Raw genomic sequence first — 25,448 nt, forward strand, 5'->3', positions numbered from 1 at the left:
AGTGAAGGGTTATATACGTTGACTTCTGGAGCAGTGCGGATTATTTTATGATATAGTGTATTATGATAATAGGGTCCCTGCTATACTCGTTCACACTGGTTACGGCCCTCTGGCCTGGATCCACACTCCCAAGGGAGGAAAGCCAGATGGCCCTGTACGGCGGCAAGTAGATTCTCCTCTCTGCTGTTACTTACAGCTGGGGGGATTCTTTGTATCGGCACCTGTTTGAAAATGAGGTATTTGTTTATACAGTAATACATATCCAGTAGAGATATGAAAGAGTTTGAGAAAGATAGTGACAGAACCTATTGTAGTAGTGGAATAGAAATGAGATGCTCATTTAGCCCATTCTATGACTGTCCCTTATTAAATGACTTTGTAGTTTAATCCTTTAGAGAAAATACTGGGGCCCCCATTCTGATGCTGTTGTCTGTTGACAGGAGGGTGTTGTGTGTAAAGAGTTCTGAAGTCTGGCTATTAAAATCTCAGTCGTTTTCCAGTTTATAATCTCAGTCTTAGGGCTTCCTTCCTTCTTCATCTACACCTTTAAAAGTTATATCTGATTCTAGCATTAAGTGGCGCCCTGGGTGGTACACGTAGTTAAGGGTTTTGCTGATAACTGAAAGGCTACACCCAGTAGCACCTTGGAAGGAAGGCCTGGCAACCTGCTTCTGACAGGTCTCAGCCACGAAAACACTATAAGGCACAGTTCTGCCCTGCAACACATGGGGGCCACCATGAGTTGGAATTGACTCCATGGCGACTGGTTTGGTTTTGCTTTTTAATGACTAGTGATGTTGAACATCTTTTCATGAGCTTGTCAGCACCTGTATATCTTTTTTTGAGAAATGTCCATTCAAATCCTTTGTCTAATTTTTAATCGGGTTGTATTTTTTGTTATTCAGTTTTGGGTTCTCCATATATTCTGGACACTAGACGCTTATCACATATATGGTTTGCAATTTTTTTTTTTTTCTCATTCTGGAGGTTGTCTCTTCACTTTGTTTCTGAAGTCCTTTGGCGCAATTTATTTTTCTTTTTTTGCTGGTGTGTTGGTGCCATATTTAAGAATCCATTGTGAAATCCATAGTAGTAAAGATTGATAACGTATGTTTTCTTCTAGGAGTTTTATAGTTTAGCTCTAATACATAGGTTGATGATCCGTTTTGAGTTAATTTTTGTACGTAGTGTAAGTTAGGAGTCCACCTCCGTTCCTCCGCACGTGGGTGCCTAATTATCCCAGTACGATTTTTGGAAGAGAACGTTTTATTCCCATTGAATGGTTTTGACACCCTTGTCGAAAATCAATTAGCACAAACACAGGCTTATTCCTCTGCTCTAAATTCTGTTACATTGGTCTGTAGTCTATGTTTATGCAAATACCACACTGTTTTAATTACTGTAGCTTTTCAGGAGGTTTTGAAATCAAGAAGTGTGCATCTCCCAAACTTGTTCTGTTTTTTCCCAAGATTGCTTGTGTCGTCCTGACAATTTCATATGAATTTGAAGAACGGCTTTTCCTTATCTGTAAAAGGGCCGTTGGAATCTTTATAGGAGTCACATGGGATCTTTAGATTGCTTCGGGTGGTATTGCTATCTTAACAGTATTAACTCTTCCTATCCGTGAACAGGAATTTTTTTTTTTTTTTTTAATTTAGGTCTTTAATAATCTTTCAGCAGTGTTTTTCACCTCCTTGGTTAAGTTTATTCACAGATAGTTTATTCTTCCAGCTGCTTTGGTAAATGGAATTGTTTTATTATTTTCCTTTTTGGAAATTACACTATGTCAAATAATTTTTGGTATGATTTTTTTTAATGTGTTTTAAATCTCTCGCTTTCACACCTTTGAATAAAATAATGGTTAAAGTTTCCTGACACTGGGCGGATTACGTTTCTGTAACAATACCGTGATTTGCAGAATTCTTAATTGATTAACTCCTTGTTTGAATCTTTGCGCTCAGTATGGTGTACGTATACTAAACCCGAATATGTATACTGTGCATTTTATAATTTTGGTAAAAATGGTCTATTTTTCCTATTTGTTGTGTAGCTCGTTGTCATCTTCTGGGTTTTCCCAAACTATTGGTGATCTTTGCTTTAGTGAACAATCAGGTCATAAAGTAGATGAGGTGGTTTAGTGTTTAACCACTGATATTTTGGTTTCTAGAAGCTTTAATTGTCCTTTACATTTTATTTTTATTCAGTGTTCACATTCACTCAGGAGTCCCGTTTCTGCCAGAATCTATGAAACTTACTTGATAGCTTGCAAGTAGGGTAAAATCTTTGACCCTTCACCGTTATTTTGTGATTTGATAAATGCATATTAATGTAATGTAATTATGTGATTATCTAAACAAGAAAAAATAGAGTAAGATTATTGTAGGAATTCAAAGAATAAGTAAAAAGAAACTGTATTTTTGTGTGTGTATTTAATGAGAAAAGTATACTAAAATATCCTAGTGTTTTTCTTTGTTTTTCTGCCTTTTTTATTTGATTCGTAGGTTTTGTATATAATCTGGATACAAGTCCTTTGTCAGATTAAGTATTGCAAATATTTTCTGACTGTTCGAGAAACCACAGCAGGTTCCACTTGACAAGCATCACAGCCCAGTAAGGTCCTTGACCTTGACCCATGACTGTGCTGTTCTTCCTGATGGAGGTAGAATGTGGGATGTGTTTGCGTGCACACACGTGTGTGAAGATTTACATGAGCCCCATAAACCGGGAAAACCAAACCTGTTACCATCAAGTCAATTCCGACTCATAGCGACCCTATAGGACAGAGTAGAACTGCTCCATAGGGTTTCCAAGGAGCGCCTGGTGGACTTGAACTGGCGACCTTTTGGTTAGCAGCCGAAGCTCTTAACCACTGTGCCACCTAGTTTCTAATACAACCCTGGCAGCATTGCCTCATTACTGTCCCCTTGTGGCTCCCACTGACATGGCACGATGAGAGAGAGGGCCCCATTGCTGCTTCTGACAGCACCCTAGTGGGGAGGGGGAGTGTGGAAATCCAGGCCTCCTCCGCTGACACCGTGTGGGCTGGGATGAAAGTCCTGGCCCCCAGCTCAGGGAGGGCAGGCGTCGAAGCCCCCGACGCAGCCTTCCCTTCTGAGTCTGGAGGGGGGGAAGGGGGCTGCAGTTTTGTCCCCTGATGTTTGACTGGAGTAGAGCCGTTACTGTGTAAAAGTTTTTTTTTTTTTAATCTTGCTTTGCTGCCCTTTCCTTACCCCGTGGGGAGACAGTAGGCTGTCCTTAGGGCCTAGTGTCTGCTTTCATTGGCGGTCTTGGATCTGCCAGCTCCTGCAAGAACCAGTCAGGGCAGTACCAGGCAAGAGGACACCCAGGGAGCCTACTGCTGTGTGCTTCCCCAGGCCCTGCAGTCCTAGCCAGTGCGCCGCCTCCTCTCCACCTTTCAGTCCTATTATGCCTTTTTTTTCTTTTAATTTAATATTGGTAAGTGAATGATAGAATTTTAAGCTACATTTAGTGGAAGGATTGGAAAGCCCGGTGGCATAGCGGTTAAGTGCTGCGGCTGCCAACCAAAGGGTCGGTAGTTCAGATCCACCAGGCAATCCTTGGAAACCCTGTGGGGGCAGTTCTACTCTGTCCTGTAGGGTCGCTGTGAGTTAGAATTGACTCGACAGCAACGCGGTTGGTTTTTAGTTTTAGTGGGAGAATTAGGGAAAAGTACATCTATTCCATCTTTCTGGAAGTCGAAATAATTTTTTACTTTTCATATCTGTTTTATAAACCTTTGAAATAATTAGGAAAAATACTTTTTAATGCATATTTGGTCACTTAACAATGAGTATTTTATGCATACATGGTCACTTAACAATGAACATGTTCACCACCATGGACTTTTCACAGAAATTCATTTTGGGTAAAATAAAACTACATCATTTTGTTTATATGAAATACAAACTAAAGGACTTTAACCGTATGTTTAATTTCAGAACCTTTTAGCTGAAAAAGTGGAGCAGCTGATGGACTGGAGTTCCAGACGTTCCATCTTCCGAATGAATGGCGATAAATTCCGGAAATTTATAAAGACGCCCCCGCGAAACTATTCCATGATTGTCATGTTCACTGCTCTTCAGCCTCAGCGGCAGTGTTCTGTGTGCAGGTAACTTATGTATTTTTTAACTTTTAGAAATTATTATCCTAGACTTATATGTTTATTTTAAGATACATATGTGTAAGAAAAACAATTATTTGGTGGTGTACTCAGGTATAACTATGTGCATTTAAAAGTAAGCTTAAAATCAGTGTATTCTAGAAAGTGGCTTTAGTTGGCTAATATTCTTTTATTGAGAACATATAAAATGTTTATTGACCAGTTACACATATAATTATGAAAACAAAGTTATGCTATCTTTATATCCTGCATAAAGGTAAAATATGTGATTCAGGCAGTGCCTTGTGGCTCACCTAATTATATCCTATGGGAAAGGAAATACCCACCCCCACCCCCACCCGCACCCAAATATCTTGTATGTTAACAGTTTAGTAGAGAGGATCACTTCTATTCAGGGAAGTCCATTTACTGAGTTTTCTTTGTGTATTCTATATACTAGTCCTTTGTCAGGTATGTTGTTTGCAAATATTTTCTCTCCGTCTGTAGCTTGTCTTTTCATCCTTTTAACAGGGTCTTTTACACAGAATATTTTCTCTGCCTCCCCCCTTTTAAGACAACATTTCATGCAGTAAAAGGTACTAATCTGAGGCCAACCCCCAAATCCAGATATAGAACAGCTCAGTCACCCCTGAAAGTTCCCTTATTGCTCACATCCAATCCAAGGCCATACCGTGTAGGCAACCAGTGCTCTGACCTTTATCACCATGGATTAGTTTTGCCTGTTTCTGAATTTTATATCAGTGGAACCATAGAGTTGTTTCTCTCAACTTAGTGTTTTCACGACTCATCTAGGTTGGATACATCAGTAGTTACTCTTTTTTGTTGTTGTTGCGGAGAAGTTTTCCCCTGTACGAATATACTAGTTTTTTATTCATTCTTCTGTTGATGGGCATTTGGCTTGTTTTTGACTACAATGAATAATGATCTTTTAAATGTTTGTGCACAGATCTTTTAGGCACGTAATGTCTTTCTTCTTTGGGTAAATATCTAGGAGTAGCATTGTTAGTTCATAAGGGAGGTAGTTATTTACATGAAATTGGCACCATTTTCCACAGTCAGATGTATGTATTATAAATATTTTCTCTGAGAGCATTTTTGAAGAATTCTTTAATTATGATAGAGTCTAGTTTATCAAATTTTTGTTACGGTTAGTGGTTTTTGAATTCTAATAAATCTTTGCCTGTGCTTAGGATATGAAGTTACCCTCTCATGTTTTCTTCTAGCAGTTTTATGTTTAGCATTTGCATTTCGGCCTTATCCATCTCTAATTAATTTTTGTGTATTGTTTAAGGTGTGGGTTAAGGTTCATTTTTTTCCTCATATGTTTATTCTGTTGTTACAGCACCATTGTTAAAAAGACTCCCTTTTCTCATTTAATTGTCTTTACTACTTTTAAAAAAAAATAGTTGGCTGTCTATGCATGGGCCTATTTCTAGTGTTGATAAAAACAATCCAGGCTTAGTAAAGAAAGACTTTATTTGAAAGGATTATAGCAAGGGGCTAAAAGGGAGTATTGCAGTCAAGGGAGGGACCAGTGCAGTAGGGAGAACACACTGACCATAACATCAGCAAGCTTCTCAAGAGCTGGACAAAAACGGTTTTTCTTTTATAGAGGAGCGAGTAGAAGACAACACCTTCATATAAGGGTGATGCGGGGGAAGGAGCACAAACAAAGGTGATTAAGGTGAATTAGGGGAGAGCCAGTAAATAAATTCAGATGAAGAGAGCCTCAAGAATAAAGAATTTCTTGATTATGTCCATACTCAAGAGAACCCAGTTAGAATTAGAACTAATGAGAGACCACTGAGTTGGACAGTTAAAGGTAGCATCAAGGATGGACACCTTCAAGATTAGGCTTAGAAGCTAAGACTATGCTATTAGAAGGGTAGTTGGAGAAAGAAGAAATAGAGATGCTGAGTATGGACTAGATGATGAAGACTGACTACAATTTTAAGCATTCCCTGTCTTTTAAGAGGGAAGGAGAGATGCAGGATGAATAGGTTTTGGGGGAAGATGACATCTTTTTGATACGTAGGCCTTAAGTTGTTCTGCTGAGGTGGGGGTATCGGTAGAGAGAGAGAAGGAGATTGGAGAGATCAGACAAGGTGAGATCCAGTTAAGCTAGATTTTCACAAGGGTGAAGAACATGTTTTATATAAAAGTAGAAAGGATTGAAAATTAGGATGTTTTGTAAACAGTTTGTTATTTAATAAATGAGTGAATTACTGACGTGAATGCTGATGGAATAGAGAAGCTTGAGGAACTTGGAAGCTGTTACTGGAACTGGAGAGGAATAATGTAAGTGAGCTGATGCCTTGGAGTTGTTAGATGAGGTAACATTACATTACAGTTGGTACAAATTACAAAGTAGAATCTGTTAAATAATTGTCATTGAGCAGAAAGCATACTAACCTCATCCTGTGACCCGTACAGTAGTTGGCAGAGTAGATCAAAGAGAGTTCTTAGGTGGTAGCAGAGATGAAAAGGGAGAGAGAAGTTTCAAGAAAAAGAATTCAATTTATATTCCTGTATTGATTTTAAAACAAGTGTCAAGGGAAATTGTAGATGCATTGAGAAAGACACCCTATTTTCTTTTCTTTTTTTTTTAACATGAATTAAATTCTGCTGTGTCCTTCTGTGTCCAAGTAATTTTGGAGCCTTTCTATACTAGGAAACCCTGGTGGTGTAGTGGTTAAGCGCTACGGCTGCTAACCAAAGGGTGGGCAGTTCGAATCCGCCAGGTGCTCCTTGGAAACTCTGTGGGGCAGTTCTGCTCTGTCCTGTAGGGTCGCTATGAGTCGGAATCGACTCGATGGCACTGGGTTTGGGTTTGTTTTGGTTTCTATACTATGTAATCTTTTATTATTCTACAGACTCATTGAAAAGCTCATAGCCATAACTTAAAACTCTTAGTTGTTTTCTTTGTAAGACTTTTCTGCTTCTTTAAGAAAAATTGAAATTTTCTTCTCGGATTAGCTCACACTTAGATTTTCCAGTTACTGTGTTTGCTGAGAGGCTGGTGAACGGGCTATTGGCTTTCTTTTAATTCTCTTTAGCAAACCACTCCTTTCTTTCTTCCCACAGTCAATTTATTCACAAATTTCGGAATTCAATTCTCACTTCTCTCAGTGCTAACATCAAACTCCTTGGCCGAATGAAGTTGTTAATTAAGAGTACTCAATACAATTCTCACCTCCTTGAAGTGCTAACTCCAAACTTCCTTTATTAAATTGTCCTGTAGGGAATATTCCCCATAAGGGCTACATCCTTTAGATGTACTCTTTCTCAGAGTCACCTGTCTCTTCCAGAATTCACTAAAAATCCTAAAAACAAAATATTGGCTATTGCTATGGATCAGTAGATTTAAGAAAAAATTTCTGATGAAGGAAATTTAAAAACTTTATGTAGACTCTAGTAGGGTGCATGTATAACCAAAGTTTTAGAGATTTGTGGGAGACGAATATATTATTGGACTCCAAAGGAATGAAGAAAATGAGTAACCCTAGAGACATTTTGAATAAATGGTGAATAAAATATTACATTAACATATTAAATATTAACTGGCTAAAACTCTTCTCTCCCCCGCTAAATAAAATTGTTAACATTGTAAATGGTAAAGCATTGGCGGTCTTAAGTCATTTATATATCTTTATTTCATGTAATTTTCACCACTCTGTGAGGTAGGTTTGAAAAATCTAATTTTATGGACCAAAGGTAATAATATAATGGATCCATAGTCACAGAGCTAATGCCTGCCAGGGTTGGGATTTGTGACTCCTGACCCGTTAGAGCTTAGTGCTTCCCTTAAGTGCAGGTATTTATCATTTCCTTACCCTGTGAGCTGCAATTTGCATATTGCTTGTGCATTCCCAACTAAGATTATTGGTCTTTTAGGGCACAGACCCATCAGCCAATATGTCCTGAACTTATTAGACCATGAAAATCTTTTACTCACAGTAGCACCTCATAGTAACAGGGACTGGCCAGTTGGAGAAATAGCTGGCTAAAGTCATGTGGGGAGAGTTTGTCACACTTTCCATTCATTACAGTGAGGGCACATTTCTCATGGGATTAGAGTCTTAAGGTGAACAATGTGTATAAATAAAATTACCCCTGTATATCACATAAAGTACCTGTCAGCATGTTACTGTACACAGGTAGTACCTGACTTCTGTATTATCCTAGTTACGACGAGCCGCACTTACTTTTTTTTTTGGTGTGTGTGTACATCTTATCGTTAGTAATATGTACTGCATACAGTGTTGTAGCATGTAGCTTGCTGATGTTATCATTCTCGTGCCAACCCCCAAAGACAAATGAAGATTGGGTTTATAAACATACTGAAAATAAAAGGCAATAATAATGAAAAAAAAAATGAGGTATTTGACTTATGTCAGAACTGACTTAGGACAGAATTGTCGAGTTGTTGGAATGGAACCCCGTCATAAGTAATTGGTTTTGGAACTACAACCTTTATCATTTCCTCCTTTCCTTAGATAATATTTCCCTTCGGTCCGGAATTCTTCAGTTTCCATTATTTCTTGGTTAGCTGCGCAAGATATTTCACGTCTTGGCCGAAGACTGGGGAATTCTCCTGTCATCCACACCTTCTTCGCCTGGCTTGACTGATGACACAGGAACCGTTCCCGGCTTGATCGACAGCATTGCTGGTTTAATATAAGTGATGCTCTAGGCTAGTGTTGGGCTCTCTGTCTGGGGTAGTTTCTTTCTGTTGAAGGCACATGATGTAACCCCACTGTCTTAAATTTCTTCCTAGATGTCTCTTCCTCAAATGATAATCCCAGCTATTTTACTGTATTCGGGAATTTTCATTATACATGTGACATTGTATCCCTTGCTGAGCTGTTTCTACTTTCTCTGTTTTTTAAAGTTTAGCTTTAGAACAGTGGGATGCAGACTTCAAATTCTCATAAAAAGACCAAACTTAATGGTCTGACTGAGACTAGAAGGACCCTGGAGGTCTTGGTCCCCAGACCTTCTGTTTGCCCAAGACAGGCACCATTCCCAAAGCCAACTCTTCAGACAGGGATTGAACTGGACTATGGGATAGAAAATGATACTGGTGAAGAGTGAGGTTCTTGGATCGAGTAGACACATGAGACTATGTGGGCAGCTCCTGTCTGGAGGGGAGATGAGAGGGCAGAGGAGGTCAGAAGCTGGCTGACTGGACAGAAAAATGTAGCATGGAGAGAAGGAGTGTGCTGTCTCATTAGAGCAACTAGGAGTACGTAGCAAGGTGTATATAAATTTTTGTATGAGAGACTTATTTGTAAATTTTCACTTAAAGCACAATAAAAAAAAAAAAAAAGTCCAGCTTTAATCCCCCTTCTTTTTACTCTCAGACCTACAGAAAGCTGAAGGAGTAGTACAGTGAGCATGTCTACCGTTTGCCACTTTCACAGATTTCTGACATTTTGCCACATCTGATTCCATTCTCTCTCAGGCCTAGGTCAGATATCAGCCAATGTGCTTATAGGTTGTAGGCATCATGAGGTATTACCCCAAAATCTTTCAGTATGCATCCTTTAAGAATAAGGACGTTCTTACGTAATCAGGGTACCATTATCACTCGTAGGTGGGTTAATGTTAATTCAGGGATGTTCTATTGTAACATTTAATTTTCATATTTACATTTTATAACTATTTCTCAAATGTCTTTTATAGCCTCTTTTTTTACACGTATTGGAGCTGCAGTCAGGGTCTACACATTTGATTGTTAATTTATTTGTTATTACTCTTTACTGTCTTAATAGACAACATTCTTATACTTACTAAAATTTCTTTTTGCTTAAATGACATTAGACTGCCCTTTTCTTTTTAGGAATCCGTGCCACTTGCCTTGCATCGTGTCTCACACTCTGAACTTGTCTGACTGTTTCCTCTTGGTTAGATTCAGGTATTTATTTTGGGCAAGAGTGCTGTAGGGGTTATGTGTGTACTTCTGACTGCATCGTGTCAGGAGGTGGATAATTGATTGTCTGCAGAGCGAGGCTGATCACTCGATTAAGGTGGTATGTGCGGGGTCTCCATTTAAAGATAGCTCTTTGTTGTAAGAAGTATCTGGAAGGGAGGTTGGTGGAACTGAGAGAAGAATTACTTTGAGATCACGTGACTGTCCTGTTCTCTACCGTTTTTTTTACCCAGTGATTGTAGCATCCATTGATAATCCTTGCCTGAATTTGATACTAGTGACTGTGAAGTAGTGATTTTTAAACTTGATCACGTCTTCTGCATTCATCACTTGATGTCCTTCTGTAAAGGAGAGCTTTTCCTACTTCACTTCCCTTTTATTTTGAGTATCTCAACTCAAGGATTCTTTTGTCATTCAGTGTGTTATAATCCATTACTGTGATTATTCTTCTTGACGTCCAGGTGACCCTAAAGTTGATCTGTGGTAACTGGCTGCTGTGTCATCTCTGACATACCTTCATTAGTCTTTGATTAGTAACTTGCATTCTGGTACAGCCAACTTCGTCTCACTTCCCCGGCCATGGACCTGCAGTCAGTACTTTTTTCAAGGAGCCCTCTCTCCTATTAGTGGGAAACAGTATTTATAAAGCTAGAGCAGGGCTATATGTATACTTCACGACTAGATAGCACCTTGGTTATCTAGTGCTTCTATAACAGAAATACCAAAGTGGGTGGCTTTTTAAGAAACAAATTGATTTTCTCACAGTTTAGGAGGCAAGAAGTCCTAATTTAGGGTACTGACTTGAGGGGAAGTCTTCTCTCTCTCTGGGCTCTGGAAGAAGGTCCTTGACTCTTTGAGCTTCTGCTCCTGGGCGATCTTCATGTGGCTTGGCATCTGTCTTACCCCATCTCTCTCCTGCTCACTTGTCCAATTAATCTATTTTATATGGAACTTTGGTGGCGCAGTGGTTAAGAGCTCGGCTGTGAACCAAAAAAGATCAGCAGTTCAAGTCCACCAGCAACTCCTTGGAAACCCTATGGGGCAGTTCTGCTCTGTCCTACGAAGTCTTTATGAGTCGGAATCAACTCCATGGCAATGGTTTTGTTTTTTTTAGTATCTCAAAAGAGATTGGCCCGATATACCCTATACTAATCTTGGCTCATTAACATAACAAAGACAGCCCATTCCCAAATGAGATTATAACCACAGGCATACAAACAACAACAAAACCATTGCTGTCTAGTCAGTTTCTCCCCATAGTCACCCTATAGGACAGAGTAGAACTGCCCCATAGGGTTTTCAAGGAACAGCTGGTGGATTTGAACTGCTGACCTTTTAGCTAGCAGCCGAGTTCTTTCTTAACCACTGCGCCACCAGGGCTCCACGACCATGGGTGTAGAGGTTAGGATTTACAGCACATATTATTGGAGGCTATAATTCAGTCCACAGCAGATTGTTTCATTGCTTTCAGGTTGTTTTAGTAGACAGAGCTAGGAAATAACGTGTATGTATAATTATGAGTTCAACTAGATATCTGTAATTTCAGTCTAACAGTACAAGGTCTTCCTCTCTTTTCCTCATTCTGTATTTTTATTTCCTTTCTTTCAAAATGGAAATCTGAATCCCAGCAATATTGATATATTGGCTCATTTGCTCTGTCTTGCGGTGTACATAAAATAGAATGGTATCAGTGACACTTCTGACAATAAGCCTATTAACCAAAATTCTGTTATTTTTTTTAATCTTAGGAAATGTAAATGCACACTGGATCATGGTGTTTAAAACTTATCTGAATTGATTCTTTTCTCTGTTGGTTATGTTTTTGCTTTGATATATGTTATTGTTGTGTGCCGTCGAGTCAATTCCGACTCACGGCAACCCTATAGGACAGAGTAGATCTGCCCCGTAGGGTTTCCCAGGCAACATAAAGAAAACAAAAATCCTCACAACTGGACCAATGAGCAACATCATCATAAGTGAAGAAAAGATTGATGTTGTCAAGGATTTCATTTTTCTTGGATCCACAATCAACAGCCATGGAAGCAACAGTCAAGAAATCAAAAGATGTATTCCGTTGGGAAAATCTGCTGTAAAAGACCTCTTTAAAGTGTTAAAAAGCCAAGATGTCACGTTGAAGACTAAGGTGTGCTCGACCTAAGCCACGGTGTTTTCATTTGCCTCATATGTGTGCAAAAGCTGGACAACGAATAGGGGAGACTGAAGAATTGACACCTCTGAATTGTGGCATTGGCAGAGAATATTGAGTATACCATGGACTGCCAGAAGAAGGAACAAATCTGTCTTGGAACAAGTACAACCAGAATGCTCCTTGGAAGCGAGGGTGGCGAGACTATGTTTCACATACTTTGGACATGTTGTCAGGAGAGGTCAGTCCCTGGAGAAGGACATCATTATTGGTAAAGTAGAGGCTCAGTGAAAAAGAAGAAGACCCTCAATGGGATGGATTGACACAGTGGCTGCAACGATGGGCTTAAGCATAACAGCAATTGTGAGGATGGCGCAGGACTGGGCAGTGTTTCGTTCTGTTGTATGTAGGGTTGCTCTCAGTCAGAACCGACTCAGCAGCACCTAACAACAATCTGTATGGGAGCAGATCACCGGGTCTTCTGTGGAGCCGCCGGGTTGGTTCGAACCATCTACCTTCAGGTTGGCAGCCAAGCACTTAACCACCGCGCCACCAGGGCTCCTACTGATATATACTTGGGTTTATTTGTCTCTTTCTGTATTCAGTTTTGGGTTTGTTATGTTTATACTTGCTAATTTGATTTTACCATTGAATATGTAATTTTATCTTTTAAACGTACATCACTTATGTTGTACATATGTATGTATACATATATATACGTATACACGTACACGTGTATGTAAAGTCAGAGAGATAAAAATACCTTCACGAAAGGGACATGTGCCTTCTACGTTTGCTTGCCAACCACGCCCTCCTCCCGTGAGGTATTTTTGTAAGCACACTATGCTTTTTTTTTTTTTACTGCAACATTAAAAAATCGGCATAGAGGCACTTAAGGAAATACTTCGTGGGGGCCAGTGCCGTTGGCAAACACACGTAGGAGGTGTGTGTGATTTGCGTAAAAGTATGGTACTAAGGGAAATGTAACTTCAACCTCTTCCCTCTCCCCCATGCACACCCGTCCCCGTTAAACCTGTTGCTGTCGAGTCGATTCTGACTCATAACGACCCTCTTCGGTAACCACTTAATTAAACCAAAAACCAGTTTCAGTCGGGCGGATTCTGACTCACGGTGACCCAATGTGTGTCAGAGTAAAGCTGTGCTCTGTAGGGTGTCCAGTGACTGCTTTTCTGGAAGTGGATCACCAGGCCTTTTTCCCGAGGCACCTCTGGTTGGACTTCAGTCTTCACCCTTTCAGTTAGCAGCCAATCACGTTAACCTGTGGCACCACCCAGGGACTCAGACGTTCAGTGAGCATCTGGTCCATCCATTCTGAATATGTCGTAGTTTATCAGTTTCCAGCGGATGAGTGTTTAGGTGGTTTTCCGTATTCTGCTTTACAGAGATGCCACAGTAAATAACCTTGTGCGTATGTTGTTTTATATTTGTGGAGACGTATAGATGTCGGTTAGCTGCTTCACGAAGCCAGCGCGTGTGTAGATGAATTAGGGATTGTCTGCTTCCCTTCCAGGGGGTGGTTCTCCCCCAGCGGTGTGTGAGAGTGCCTGTTCTTTCTGTAGCCTGGCCAAGAGTGTGTGGCTGAGCTGTGGAATTCTTGCTAATCTAATAGGTGAGAAATGATATCTTAGTGTAATTTTATTTTGCATCTCTTATGACGTTCACCAGTTCTCATGTCTTTAGAGGCCGTGTGTGTATCTTTTTCTTTTTTTTTGTTAAGTGTCTGTCAGTGTCTTTTGCTCATTTTTTATGGTTCCCCCCTCAACTGTCATGAGTTTTTATATGTTAAAGAGATTTGCCCTTTATCTGTGGTATAAATTTCATGTATTTTCTCCTAGCTTGTCATTTGTCTTTTGAGTTTGTTTATGTTTTTGTCATCGTTGTTTCTTTGTTTTGTTAAGGAAAAGTTTTTTTTTTCTTTTAATTTTTATTTTAAGCGAAGTTGAATTTATCAGTTTTTTATTTTGTAGCTTTTGGATATTAAGTTACTATTGGCAAAGTTTTTCCAACACCTTGTTTGTAGAGAATTTTGAAGACAAAACAGAAAAAAAAAAAAACTATAAAATATTGCATTAATACTTTTATATTAGTACATATTGAAATAATATTTTGGATATATTGGGTTAAATAAAATAAGTACTATTAAAATAAATTTCACCTTTTTAATTTTACTTTTGCTCATGTACCTGCTAAAAAATTAAAAATTGCCTGTATGACTCACATTGTTTACCTGTCGGACAGCAGTTTTATATAGAAGACATCCAGTTTTCTTACGATATTTTCGTATTAGTTTTCTCTTGCTGCTGTAACAAATCACCACAAACTTAGCAACTTAAAAAGAAAATTATTATTGTACAGTTCTGGAGGTAAGAATTACAAAATCCATCTCAGTGGGTTAAAATCAAGATATTAGTAGGACTGCATCCCTTCTGGAGTCCCTGTAGGAGAATTGGCTTCCTGGCTTTTTCTAGCTTCTGGTGGCTGCCCATAGTCATTGACTCATGGCCCATTTTCCATCTTTAAAGCCAGCATCTCCATATTTCTCCCTCTCTGACCTCTGCCTTTGTCGCCATTACACCTTCTCTGACCCTGTAGATTCCCTTTTCTTAGGAACCCTGTGTCTTAGTCATCTAGTGCTGCTATAACAGAAATACCACAAGTAGATGGCTTTAACAAACAAATTTATTCTTTCACAGTTTGGGAGGCTAGAAGTCAGAATTCAGGACAGTGGCTCCAGGGGAAGGCCTTCTCTCTCTGTCAGCTCTGGGGGAAGGTCCTTGTCATCAATCTTCCAGGGGATCTAGGAGTTTCTCAGCACAGGAACCCTGGGTCCAAAGGATGCACTCTTCTCCTGGCTCTTCTTTCTTGGTGGTATGAGGTTTCTCTCCTCTCTGCTTGATTTTTTTATATCTCAAGAGATTAACTCAAGATACAACTGAATCCTGTATATTGAGTCCTGCTTCATTAACATCACAGAGATTGGAATTTACAACTCATGGGATGGTCACGTCAGATCACAGAATGGTGGACAACCACACAATACTGGGAATCATGGCCTAGCCAAATTGATACACGTCGGGGGGATACAATTCAATCCGTAACACCCTGTGATTTTATTGGGCCAATTTAATAATTTAAGATAATTCTCATTTCAGGATCCTTGATCACATCTGCAAATTCCTTTTTGTCATGCAAGGTAAAATATTCACAGGTTCTTGGAATTAAGACATACACAGTTTTGGGGGTCAAGTCAATAATTCAACCTATCATGGTTTATAAGGTTGCATTTGTGTTGCAGATCGTAACAAATTGTGGATAGCGCTAAAATAAATGGGACTTCTAGAACATTTATTTGTGCTGATGCGGAACTGGTATACAGATGGAGGCAGTCATTCGAACAGAACAAGTGTATACTGCATGGTTTAACATTGGAAAAGGGTTGTGGCAAGGTTGTATTTTATTCAGTCTGTATACTTGACAGATAACCTGTGAAATTGGACTGTATGAAAGACACGGCATCAGAATTATAGGAAGACTCATTAACAACTTATGATATGCAGATGATATAACCTGGCTTGCTGAAAATGAAGATGACTTAAAGTACTTACTGATGAAGGTCAAAAACTATAGCCTTCAGTATGGATTACTCTTGAATGTGAAGAAAATGACAGTCCTTACAACTAGACAGATAAACATCATGATAAATAAGAAAAAATTGAAGTTGTCGATGATTTCATTCTATGTGGATCAACGATAAATGCCTCTGGAAGCAGCAGTCAGGAAATCAAATGACGTATTCCATTGGGCAAACCTGCTGCAAAAGACCTCTTCAAAGTGTTGAAAAGCAAACATGTCACTTTGATGGCTAAGGTGTGTCTGACCCAAGCTGTGGTGTTTTCAGTCCCCTCAAGTGCATAGAGGAGCTGATGCATTTCATTGTAGTGTTGTTGAACATTGACTATATCATGAACTGAAGAACGAACAAACCCACCTTAAAAAAAAAAAAGTCCAGAATGAAGACTAGTTTACTGTAGGAAGTAAACAAAGACTTTTGGGCCTGATACGGAGAGGGACCCTGAGAGGGAAATTAGCGTGGAGATGAGATTTGCGATAGATTTGGATAGATTTAAAGCAAGGTGCTGAACGCACTGCGATTTACGTAACCTTTGCCATTTATGAAAGACTTTGGTGTGCCTCATGCTTTTAACCTCTTGACAGCTGCTGAGGGAAGAATTATTGTTATGCTAAAAAGGGGAAATAGAAAGTATATGTGACCTTTCCATGTACTTTATCAATTGCAAAGCCAGCACACAAGCCCAGGATTTTGAGAATTCAGATGTATGTATGTGGTTTCTGCTTGGCCCCGGTGGTGGTGATCAGAGCAGTATTACGTTGTTTGGAAGTCATATTCCTAGTATTATGATTAGTTTTATATTTGTCTTATTTTGTACTATATAGTTATACTTTCATACCTGGCTTTTCTTTTGAACATAGACTAATACCTTTTACTTGGGGGAAGAAGCCTACTCCAAGATTGTATGAAATCACTTCATCTAGGAAGCCTTGCCTTTTTTTCTTAGCTTCTTTTATACCAGCCTTTCTCATACTTCTGTGTGTACTTGGAAAACTGGGTAAGTATACATTCCTGGGACTCATTCTTAAACGAATCTGACTAATGTAACATGATGAGTACTTAAGGGCCCAAGTGATTTTTGATCCAAGTGGACTGGGGACAACACTTGGAGAATTGAGCCTGCGTCTCTGTTTTTGTCTGTAGCTGTAGCTGTAGGCCTAACCCGTCTCTTACTGTCTGAGTTTGAATCCTGCTGGCTGCACTAATCCCTGGCTGTGAGACATGTACACGCTGCTTAACTTCCGTGCTTCAGATTCCTCATCTATGAAATGGCGGTAAAACTAGGGCGGGTAAGGCTTGTGAAGATTAGATATGTTTAAAGATGTAGAAAAGGTTCCTGGCCCACAGTACACCTTGACAGATGTCACCAATGATGGTGATGGTGTCACTTGGGCAGAAAGCACCCAGTATCCGTCTCACAGAACACAGCCTCACTAACCTCGTGCCTGTCCGTTTGCTTCGTTACGATGAAGTTCTTCCAAGTTTACAAATACTCTTCACTGCATTTAAAAGGTGGTTTTTTTTTTTTTAAAGGGTAGAATCGTGAGGAGTCTGCAGGATTTAAGGTCTGAATTAATGGTTTCTTAATTTCAACTTGTTGGGTTGTAAAAAATTAATTCATTTATTTAACAAATATTTTTCGAATATCGTGGTAGTTCTTGGGATTGCTGTCATAAACAAGACTTCCATTGTTTTGAACTTGTTCATTTGTTGTTTTGTATTTATCGTTTACCATTGTACATATTTCTCTAATGGATTACATGTGTCCTGAAGCAGTGGCCTGTGGCATACACTTTCTGCTCGTTTTTCCCCTTGTAAACGTTGTATTCATTCATTCATATATTCATTCATCTGGGAAGTGTTTGTCCTTAGTTCCACAAATACTTGTCAAGTGCGTGCTCTAATCCTCACGTCTATCGTATGTTTTTATAATAGGTGAGGAAACTTGGTAAAATGCATAGTGGACTATAGGTCGCTCTTCTTGGCGTAGAATATTTAAGCATTTTTATGTTAGCAATACTTAGCTTTTTTTTTTTAAGAGAACTAAAACCTTTCGACTCTTATAAACTGAAGGCTAACTGTGTATGTTGCCTACAGTTCAATATATTTGATGTTCATATGCATTTTTGCCTGAGGGTATGTGTTTGAGTCAGACATACTATGTTAAGGGTTTTTTTCCAAGGAAAGGATATCTCCTTAGGTTTGATAAAGGAAAAGTAGACGCAGAAATAAAAACTAAAACAAAAACCACATAGAGCTTTAATAGATGCAACTTCTTTAATTTGTTGTCTTCCCAAGCATTGAATGATGTGCAGTCATTTAGATATGGCATTGAATAACTGTTGATTCTTGAGCTCCTCGGAGGCATCGGGTGTGCTTACTGTATTTCCGTATATTCTGCAGAGTGTTGGGTATGTATAGCACAGTCAGAGAGAAATCACCCTGTGATAAAATCTTTGTGCACAGTGCCATTTGGCGGCTTTATTTTTCCTACTCAAGATACCAGAACCTTAAGTAGCAGGTGAGTGTGCTCACTCCAGGTATCTGTCTGTGTATAACACTATTTATAAAAATTCTTTAATTTTGGATTTTTTGAAGGCACACTTTGGAATAACTATGTAATATGCATGTGTATATAGGAAACCCTGGTGTCATAGTGGTTAAGTGCTATGGCTGCTAACCAAAAGGTCGGCAGTTCGAATCTGCCAGGCGCTTCTTGGAAACTCTGTGGGGCAGTTCTACTCTGTCCTGTAGGGTCGCTATGAGTCGGAATCGACTCGACGGCAGTGGGTTTTTCGGTTTTGATATAAATTTAATCATAAATATGTGATTGTAAAAGGGATGCATTGGTAATCTTATATGAACTTGTTGCCTTATAGGAAGTTGATTAAAATTAAAGAGACAAACCACACTTCTTAAAAATCCCCTCAGAGAACATTAAACATCAACATTTTGCTAATCATGGGCAATATATTGTTAATAATCCTTTTTAGTTTTACATAATCTTTTACAAATGATTATGATATAAAAAGTATAGGATTTGGGTGAAGTCATGACTTTTCTTGTTCAGAAAACAGAAAATGAAGACGACTTAACAGAACAGATTGAACAGAGTAGCACCCCGCAGTGACTGCCGAAGGCTTCGGGAAGACATTGGACGCGGCTTGACTGCCCTCTTCAGGGTGCACGTGGAAATATTAGAACAATTTACCATGTTCCCTAAATTCATAAACTTAGGCCTCTAATTCGCCTACGAACGGCCAAAACAGAAGGATTTTTTAGTTAGAAGTGTTGGAGATGTACTTACTTGAGTTAAATTTTTTGTGCATGTGTGGTTTTCAGCTTTCAATTTCAGATGGCCATGAAGCCTGAAGTCAGCTGAGCACTAGTGATGCCTGACTTTGCGCTGTAGCATAAACTGATGTAAGTGTATGCAGGAATCCACTGAATGTCTTTACCTGCAATTAGTTAAAATTTCCCTCTCCCCTGTTCAGCATTAAACCCATTGCCGTCGAGTTGATTCCGACTCATAGCAACCCTATAGGACAGAGGAGAACTGCCCCATAGGGTTTCCAAGGAGTGTCTGGTGGGTTTGAACTGCCGACCTTTTGGTTAACAGCCATAGCTCTTAACCACTACGCCACCAGGGTTTCCTATTCAGCATCAAGAGACTGTAATATGGAAGAGGGGGGTAAGTACTGAAAGAATGGTCTGTGCTATTGGGGCTCCTTCCTTCGGCTCAGTTTTTTGTGCTCTGAATAGACATTATCGACATTGAAATACTTATTTCTCAGGTCCATTGAATTATTTTTAGAGACACACAGGTCTGTTTTCTGATCTAATTTTTACTGACTGACAACAAAGCCCTTATTTACCTTGTCAGTACTGGATTTCTTTTAAGTAATTTGTTTGTGCTGAGAAAAATTTGTCTCATTTGCTTTGGCTCCCCTGGAGTTCCTTATTCCACCTAAATATATTCATAAGTAAAAGTAGCTGGTCTAGAAAATTATACTGGGTAATATGGCCCTGTAGATCCCAAAGGAGAGTTTGCATAAATAACTCATATCTTCAGCTATAGTATTTTAATAGCTTCTTATGTTTTCCCAACTGTACCACTGTAGTCATAGTCTAAGTGGATTCAAAACATCCGTTTTCTCCTACTTTCGTAAGTTAAACACACTTGCCAGATACAGCTTTTCTCATTAGTATTTTGCGTAATTCACATCTTTCAAAAGCACCCTTACTTGTTCACTGGTTATAGAGTCAAGGTCCTATTTGTCTTTCTCCCTCTTCTAGGCCCTCCATTCTCCATTCTGCCCCAATCCCCCCTGCCATTTTCTAACCTGAAGCTTGTATCCTAGTCTTTGAACATATAATATGCATATCAGAGTCTTGTTATTCTCTTTGTCACCTTAATATTCCCCCCATCTTTTCTTGCTTATTATACTTTTAGTTCTTCCAGACATTATTGTGGTTGTTATCGTTAGGTACCATTGAGTTGGTCTGACTCATAGTGACGCTACGTATAACAGAACGAAACACTGCCCAGTCCTGAGCCATCATCACAGTCGTTGCTATGTTTGAGTCTATTGATGGAGCCACTGTGTCAGTCCATCCCGTTGAGGATCTCCTTCTTTGTTGCTGACCCTTTACCAAGCATGATGTCCTTCTCCAGGGACGGGTCCCTCCTGATAACATGTCTCATACTCACTTCTAAGGAGCATTCTGGTTGTACTTCTTCCCAGACACATTTGTTCCTTCTGGCATTCCATGGTATATTCAGTGTTCTTTGCCAGAACCATAATTCAGAGGCATTAGTTCTTCTCCGGTCTTCCTTATTCATTGTCCTCCTCTGAACCTGGCTTGAATTTATGGCATTCTCTGTCCATGTACTGCTGCAAATGTTTTTGAATGATCTTCAGCAAAATTTTACTTGAGTGTGATGTTAATAATATTGTTTGATAATTTCCGTCTGCATTGGATCACATTTCTTTGGACTAGGCATGCGTATGGATCTCTTCCAGTCAGTTGACTAGGTAGCTCTCTTCCAAATTTCTTGGCATAGATGAGTGAGTGTTTCCAGTATTTCATCCATTTGTTGAAACATCTCAACTGGTATTCCATCAGTTCCTGGAGTTTTGTTTTTTGCCAATGCATTCAGTGCATTTTGGACTTCTTCCTTCAGTACCATCAATTTCTAATCACATGCTACTTTGTGAAATGGTTGGATGTCGACCAATTCTTTTTGGTACAGTGACTCTGTATATTCCTCCATCTTCTTTTGATGCTTTCTGCACCCTTCAATATTTTGTCCATAGAATCCTTCACAATTGCAGCTTGAGGCTTAAAATTCTTCTTCATTTCTTTCAGCTTGAGAAATGCCAGCCTTGTTCTTCCCTTTTGGTTTTCTGACTCCAGGTCTTTTTATATTAGAATACTTTACTTTGTCTTCTCTAGCTGCCCTTTGAAATCTTCTGTTCAGTTCTTTTACTTCATCATTTCTTCCTTTTGTTTTAGCTACTGTGCATTCAAAAGCAAGTTTCAGAGTCTCTTCTGATATCCATTTTGGTCTTTTTTTTTTCCTTTTCTGTGTTTTTGATGATCTTGCTTTCTCCAAGTGTGGTATCCTTGATGTCTTCCCACAACTTGACTGGTCTTCGGTCATTAGGGTTCTGGAATTCTTGCGATGGTCTCTAAATCTGTTCTTGCATGGTTTCTAAATTCAGGTAGGATATACTGAAGGTTATATTTTGGGTCTCATGAACTTGTTTTAATTTTCTTCAGCTTTAGCTTGAACTTGGATATGAGTAATTGATGGTCTGTTCCACAGTTAGCCCCTGGCCTTGTTCTGGCTGATGATATTGAGCTTCTCCATTGTCCCTTTCCACAGATGTAGTCAATTTTATTCCTGTGTATTCCATCTGGTGAGTTCCACATGTATAGTTGCTGTTTATGTTGTTGAAAAAAGATATTTTCAATGAATAGGTCATTGGTCTTGGAAAATTCTATCATGCGATCTCCCACATTGTTTGTATCACCAAGGGCATATTTTCCAGCTATTGATCCTCTTTCTTTGCTTCCAACTTCCAGATTCCAATCACCATTAATTGTCAGTGCATCTTGAATGCTTGTTTGATCAATTTCAGACTGCACAATTTGGTAAAAATCTTTAATTTCTTCATCTCTGGCATTAGTGGTTGGTGCATAAATTCGAATAATAGTCGTATTAACTGGTCTTCCTTGTAGGCATATGGATATTATCCTATCACTGACAGTATTTCAGGGTAGATCTTGAAATGTTCTTTTTGACAATGAATGTGACACCCTTCCTCTTCAGTTTGTTGTTCCTGGCATAGTAGACAATATGATTGTCTGATTCAAAATGGCCAATACCAGTCCATTTTAGTTTACTAATGCCTAGGATATTGATCTTCAGGTGTTCCAATTCAGTTGTTCTTACGTTCCTGTAGACATAGATTATGTATATAAGTTGTTGCCAGAGCATGGAGGACCTTGACTTGTGTTCTGCCCATTGTTTTCACTATAGAGACAGGGGGGAGCTTCTTAGGATTTTGGAGCAGAAGGTGGAATCTACAAAGTGATTGTGGAGAAAATAAATCTGAACAATGGAATGAAGTAGAGTACAGAGTTTGAAGGCAAACTGATTTTACCCTCTTTGACTCTCATTGCTTCATCACATTTTATTGTTTTATTTTCTTCAGAGTACTCATGACTATATGAAGTTATGTGTTTACTTGTATGAGGGCTCTCTTTCACAGTAGAATATAAGGTCCTCAAGAGCCAGGGACCTTGCACATATTTTTCACTGCTGATTACCTGACTTATTGTCAGTGTTAATTTGTATTTATGGGATGGATAAATGAGTGCAGGAACATAGGCATGGGAGACTGTAGTAGGTCTGAACTTCTGTACCAGTAGCAGTATGAGGGAAAGAAATTCAGCATATCCTTGTGTTGTGTCATTCTACAGGAAACTGCGTATAGTTGTTGAATACTAACATATGACTGTCTTTATTGCTTATTTTTTAGAATGAAGAATTTTCATTTCTTATACTTTTTTTTTTTATACTATCACTGTCAGAAAGATGTCCATTTTCGCTGATTCACTAAGTTTTGTTTTAAAGTCAAATATTCTTTTCTGTAAAATACTTCAATAATGGAATTTTGTCTGGTGTACTGTTTTTTTTTTTTTTTTTTTTTTAAACTGGATTGCTACCTGTTTCATTATTTTTTTAAAAAAAGTAACGTTGGTTTCTTTAGGTTTATTAGTTCGCGGTGATGTTCAGATCTACCTAATTGTTGGTGCCAATTTACCATGTAAAGTTAATAGACATTTTTTTTCTTTTAAAATCAATGATGAACATTTTGTTATATTAGATATGACAAAAATCTAAGTTTTAGGGCTCATATTGATTTTTAGCTCTGTTTTATTGTAGGATTGGCAGAGGAGCAGTGAGGTGCTGTTTTAAATAGATGAGGGAGAATATTGGCTGTGTATTCTGTGTGTGTGTGTCCTTTAATAGACAGAGAGCAAACGTGTTCCTTTATATCACAGCTTCTGTCGGAAACCCTGGTGACGTAGTGGTTAAACGCTGTGGCTGTTAACCAAGAGGTCGGCAGTTTGGAATCTGCCAGCTGCTCCTTGGAAACTCTATGGGGCAGTTCTACTCTGTCCTATAGGGTCACTGTGAGTCAGAATTGACTCGACGGCAGTGGGTTTGGTTTTTTGCTTCTTGTCTGGACCTGGCCTTTATGTTCTTCTTTTTTTTTTTGGTCTTTTTTCCTGTTGTGAGAACAAATACGTCTCAGTATTTTCCAACTGAATGTCTTCCAACTTTTCTGAATTAGCCATTGCTTAGAGTCTATTCTCTTCACCTTGAAGTGTAGTTAAATTCTTGTTCTGATTTGTACTAGATGCTTCGTAGCTTCAGAGTTGGACTACAGCTTTCTCATACCTCCTCATCTATTCCTGCCTCATCAGATCGCTAGTTGCCTTTCTCCTCTCTTGTAGTACCTCTGTCATAATCTCAGATTTTCTCGTTTTTTTATTCTTATCACTTATTCTGTCAGTTATATCTTTAGGTAATTTCCTACCAATGTTAGTTTCAGATTCCTTGTATTTCTGAGAACGAATTTTTTAAAGATTGATTGCATGAGTCAATGTAGAATTCTAAGTTGAAAATAATATTCCCTCAGATCTTTGAAGGAGTTGTTCTGTTACCTGCCAGTGTGTAGCATTGCTAATGACCAATCCTGTACCAATCTCAGGGATATCACTGCTGATGTGAGATGGATCCTGGTGAAAAGTAGAGAATACCACAAAGACATTTACCTGTGTTTTATTGCCTACGTAAAGGCATTCGATTGCGTGGATCATAACAAAATATGAATAACTTTGCAAAGAATGGGAATTCCAGAACGCTTAATTGTGCTCATGAGGAACCTGTACATAGACCAAGAGGCAGTCGTTAGAACAGAACAAGGGAATGCTGTGTGGTTTAAAGTCAAGAAGGGTGTGCATCAGGGTTGTATCCTTTCATACTTATTCAATCTGTGTGCCGAGAAAATAATCCAAGAAACTGGACTATATGAAGAAAAATGGCATCAGGATTGGAGGAAGACTCATTAACAACCTGTGTTATGCAGATGATACAATGTTTCTTGCTGCAAGAGAAGAGAATTTGGAGCACTTACTGATGAAGATCAAAGACTACAGCCTTTAGTATGTATTACACCTCAACATAAAGAAAACAAAAATCCTCACAATTGGACCAATAAACAATATCATGATAAACAGAGAAAAGATTGAAGTTGTCAAGAATTTTGTTTACTTGGGTCCACAATCCACAGCCATGGAAGCAGCAGTCAAGAAATCAAAAGACATTGCGTTGGGCAAACCTGGTGCAAAAGACCTCTTTAAAGTGTTAAAAAGCAAAGGTGTCACCTTGAAGACTAAGGTGGCCTGACCCAAGCCATGGTATTTTCAGTGGCCTCATGTGCACGCAAAAGCCGGACAAGGAATAAGGAAGACCAGAGAAGAGTTGACGCCTTTGAATGGTGGTGTTGGCGAAGAACGTCGAACATATCTGGACTGCCAAAAGAAGGAACGAATCTGTCTTGGAAGAAGTACAGCCAGAATGTTCCTTAGAAGCAAGAATGGCGCTTATTTTGGACATGTTATCAGGAGGGATCAGTCCCTGGAGAAGGCTACCACGCTTGGTAAAGTAGAGGGTCAGTGCAAAAGAGGAAGACCCTCAACGAGATGAATTAACACAGTGGCTGCAGCTGTGGGCTCAAGCATAACAAAGGATGGTGCAGGACCAGGCAGCGTTTCATCCTGTTGTGCACGGGGTCACTATGAGTTGGAACTGACTCGACGGCACCTAACAACAACAACAACAACGTCAGTCTCATTATTCTTACTTGAGTAATAATTCTTTTATTCTCTGTAAACTTTTAAGGTCTTCTTTTTATCTATAGTGTTCTGAAATAGCATGTCTAGGTGTTAGTCTTTGCTAATTCCTCCAATTCAGAACCTGGGGAATACTTTTAATTTG

The 25,448-nt window shown here is 39.1% G+C and overlaps 1 protein-coding gene across 3 annotated transcripts in view; it reads left to right on the plus strand.

Annotated features, from left to right (window-relative positions):
* TUSC3 (tumor suppressor candidate 3) overlaps positions 1 to 25,448 on the plus strand; it is a 149,013-nt gene that overhangs the window by 25,397 nt on the left and 98,168 nt on the right. For all 3 annotated transcript variants that reach the window (XM_049865208.1, XM_049865207.1, XM_049865209.1), the window contains exon 2: positions 3,960 to 4,129. In XM_049865208.1, the coding sequence (XP_049721165.1) occupies positions 3,960 to 4,129 (170 nt within the window). The remainder of the gene's footprint in view (positions 1 to 3,959; positions 4,130 to 25,448) is intronic.

Source organism: Elephas maximus, chromosome 22 (genome assembly GCF_024166365.1).
Source record: "Elephas maximus indicus isolate mEleMax1 chromosome 22, mEleMax1 primary haplotype, whole genome shotgun sequence".
Classification (NCBI taxonomy): Eukaryota; Metazoa; Chordata; class Mammalia; order Proboscidea; family Elephantidae; genus Elephas; species Elephas maximus.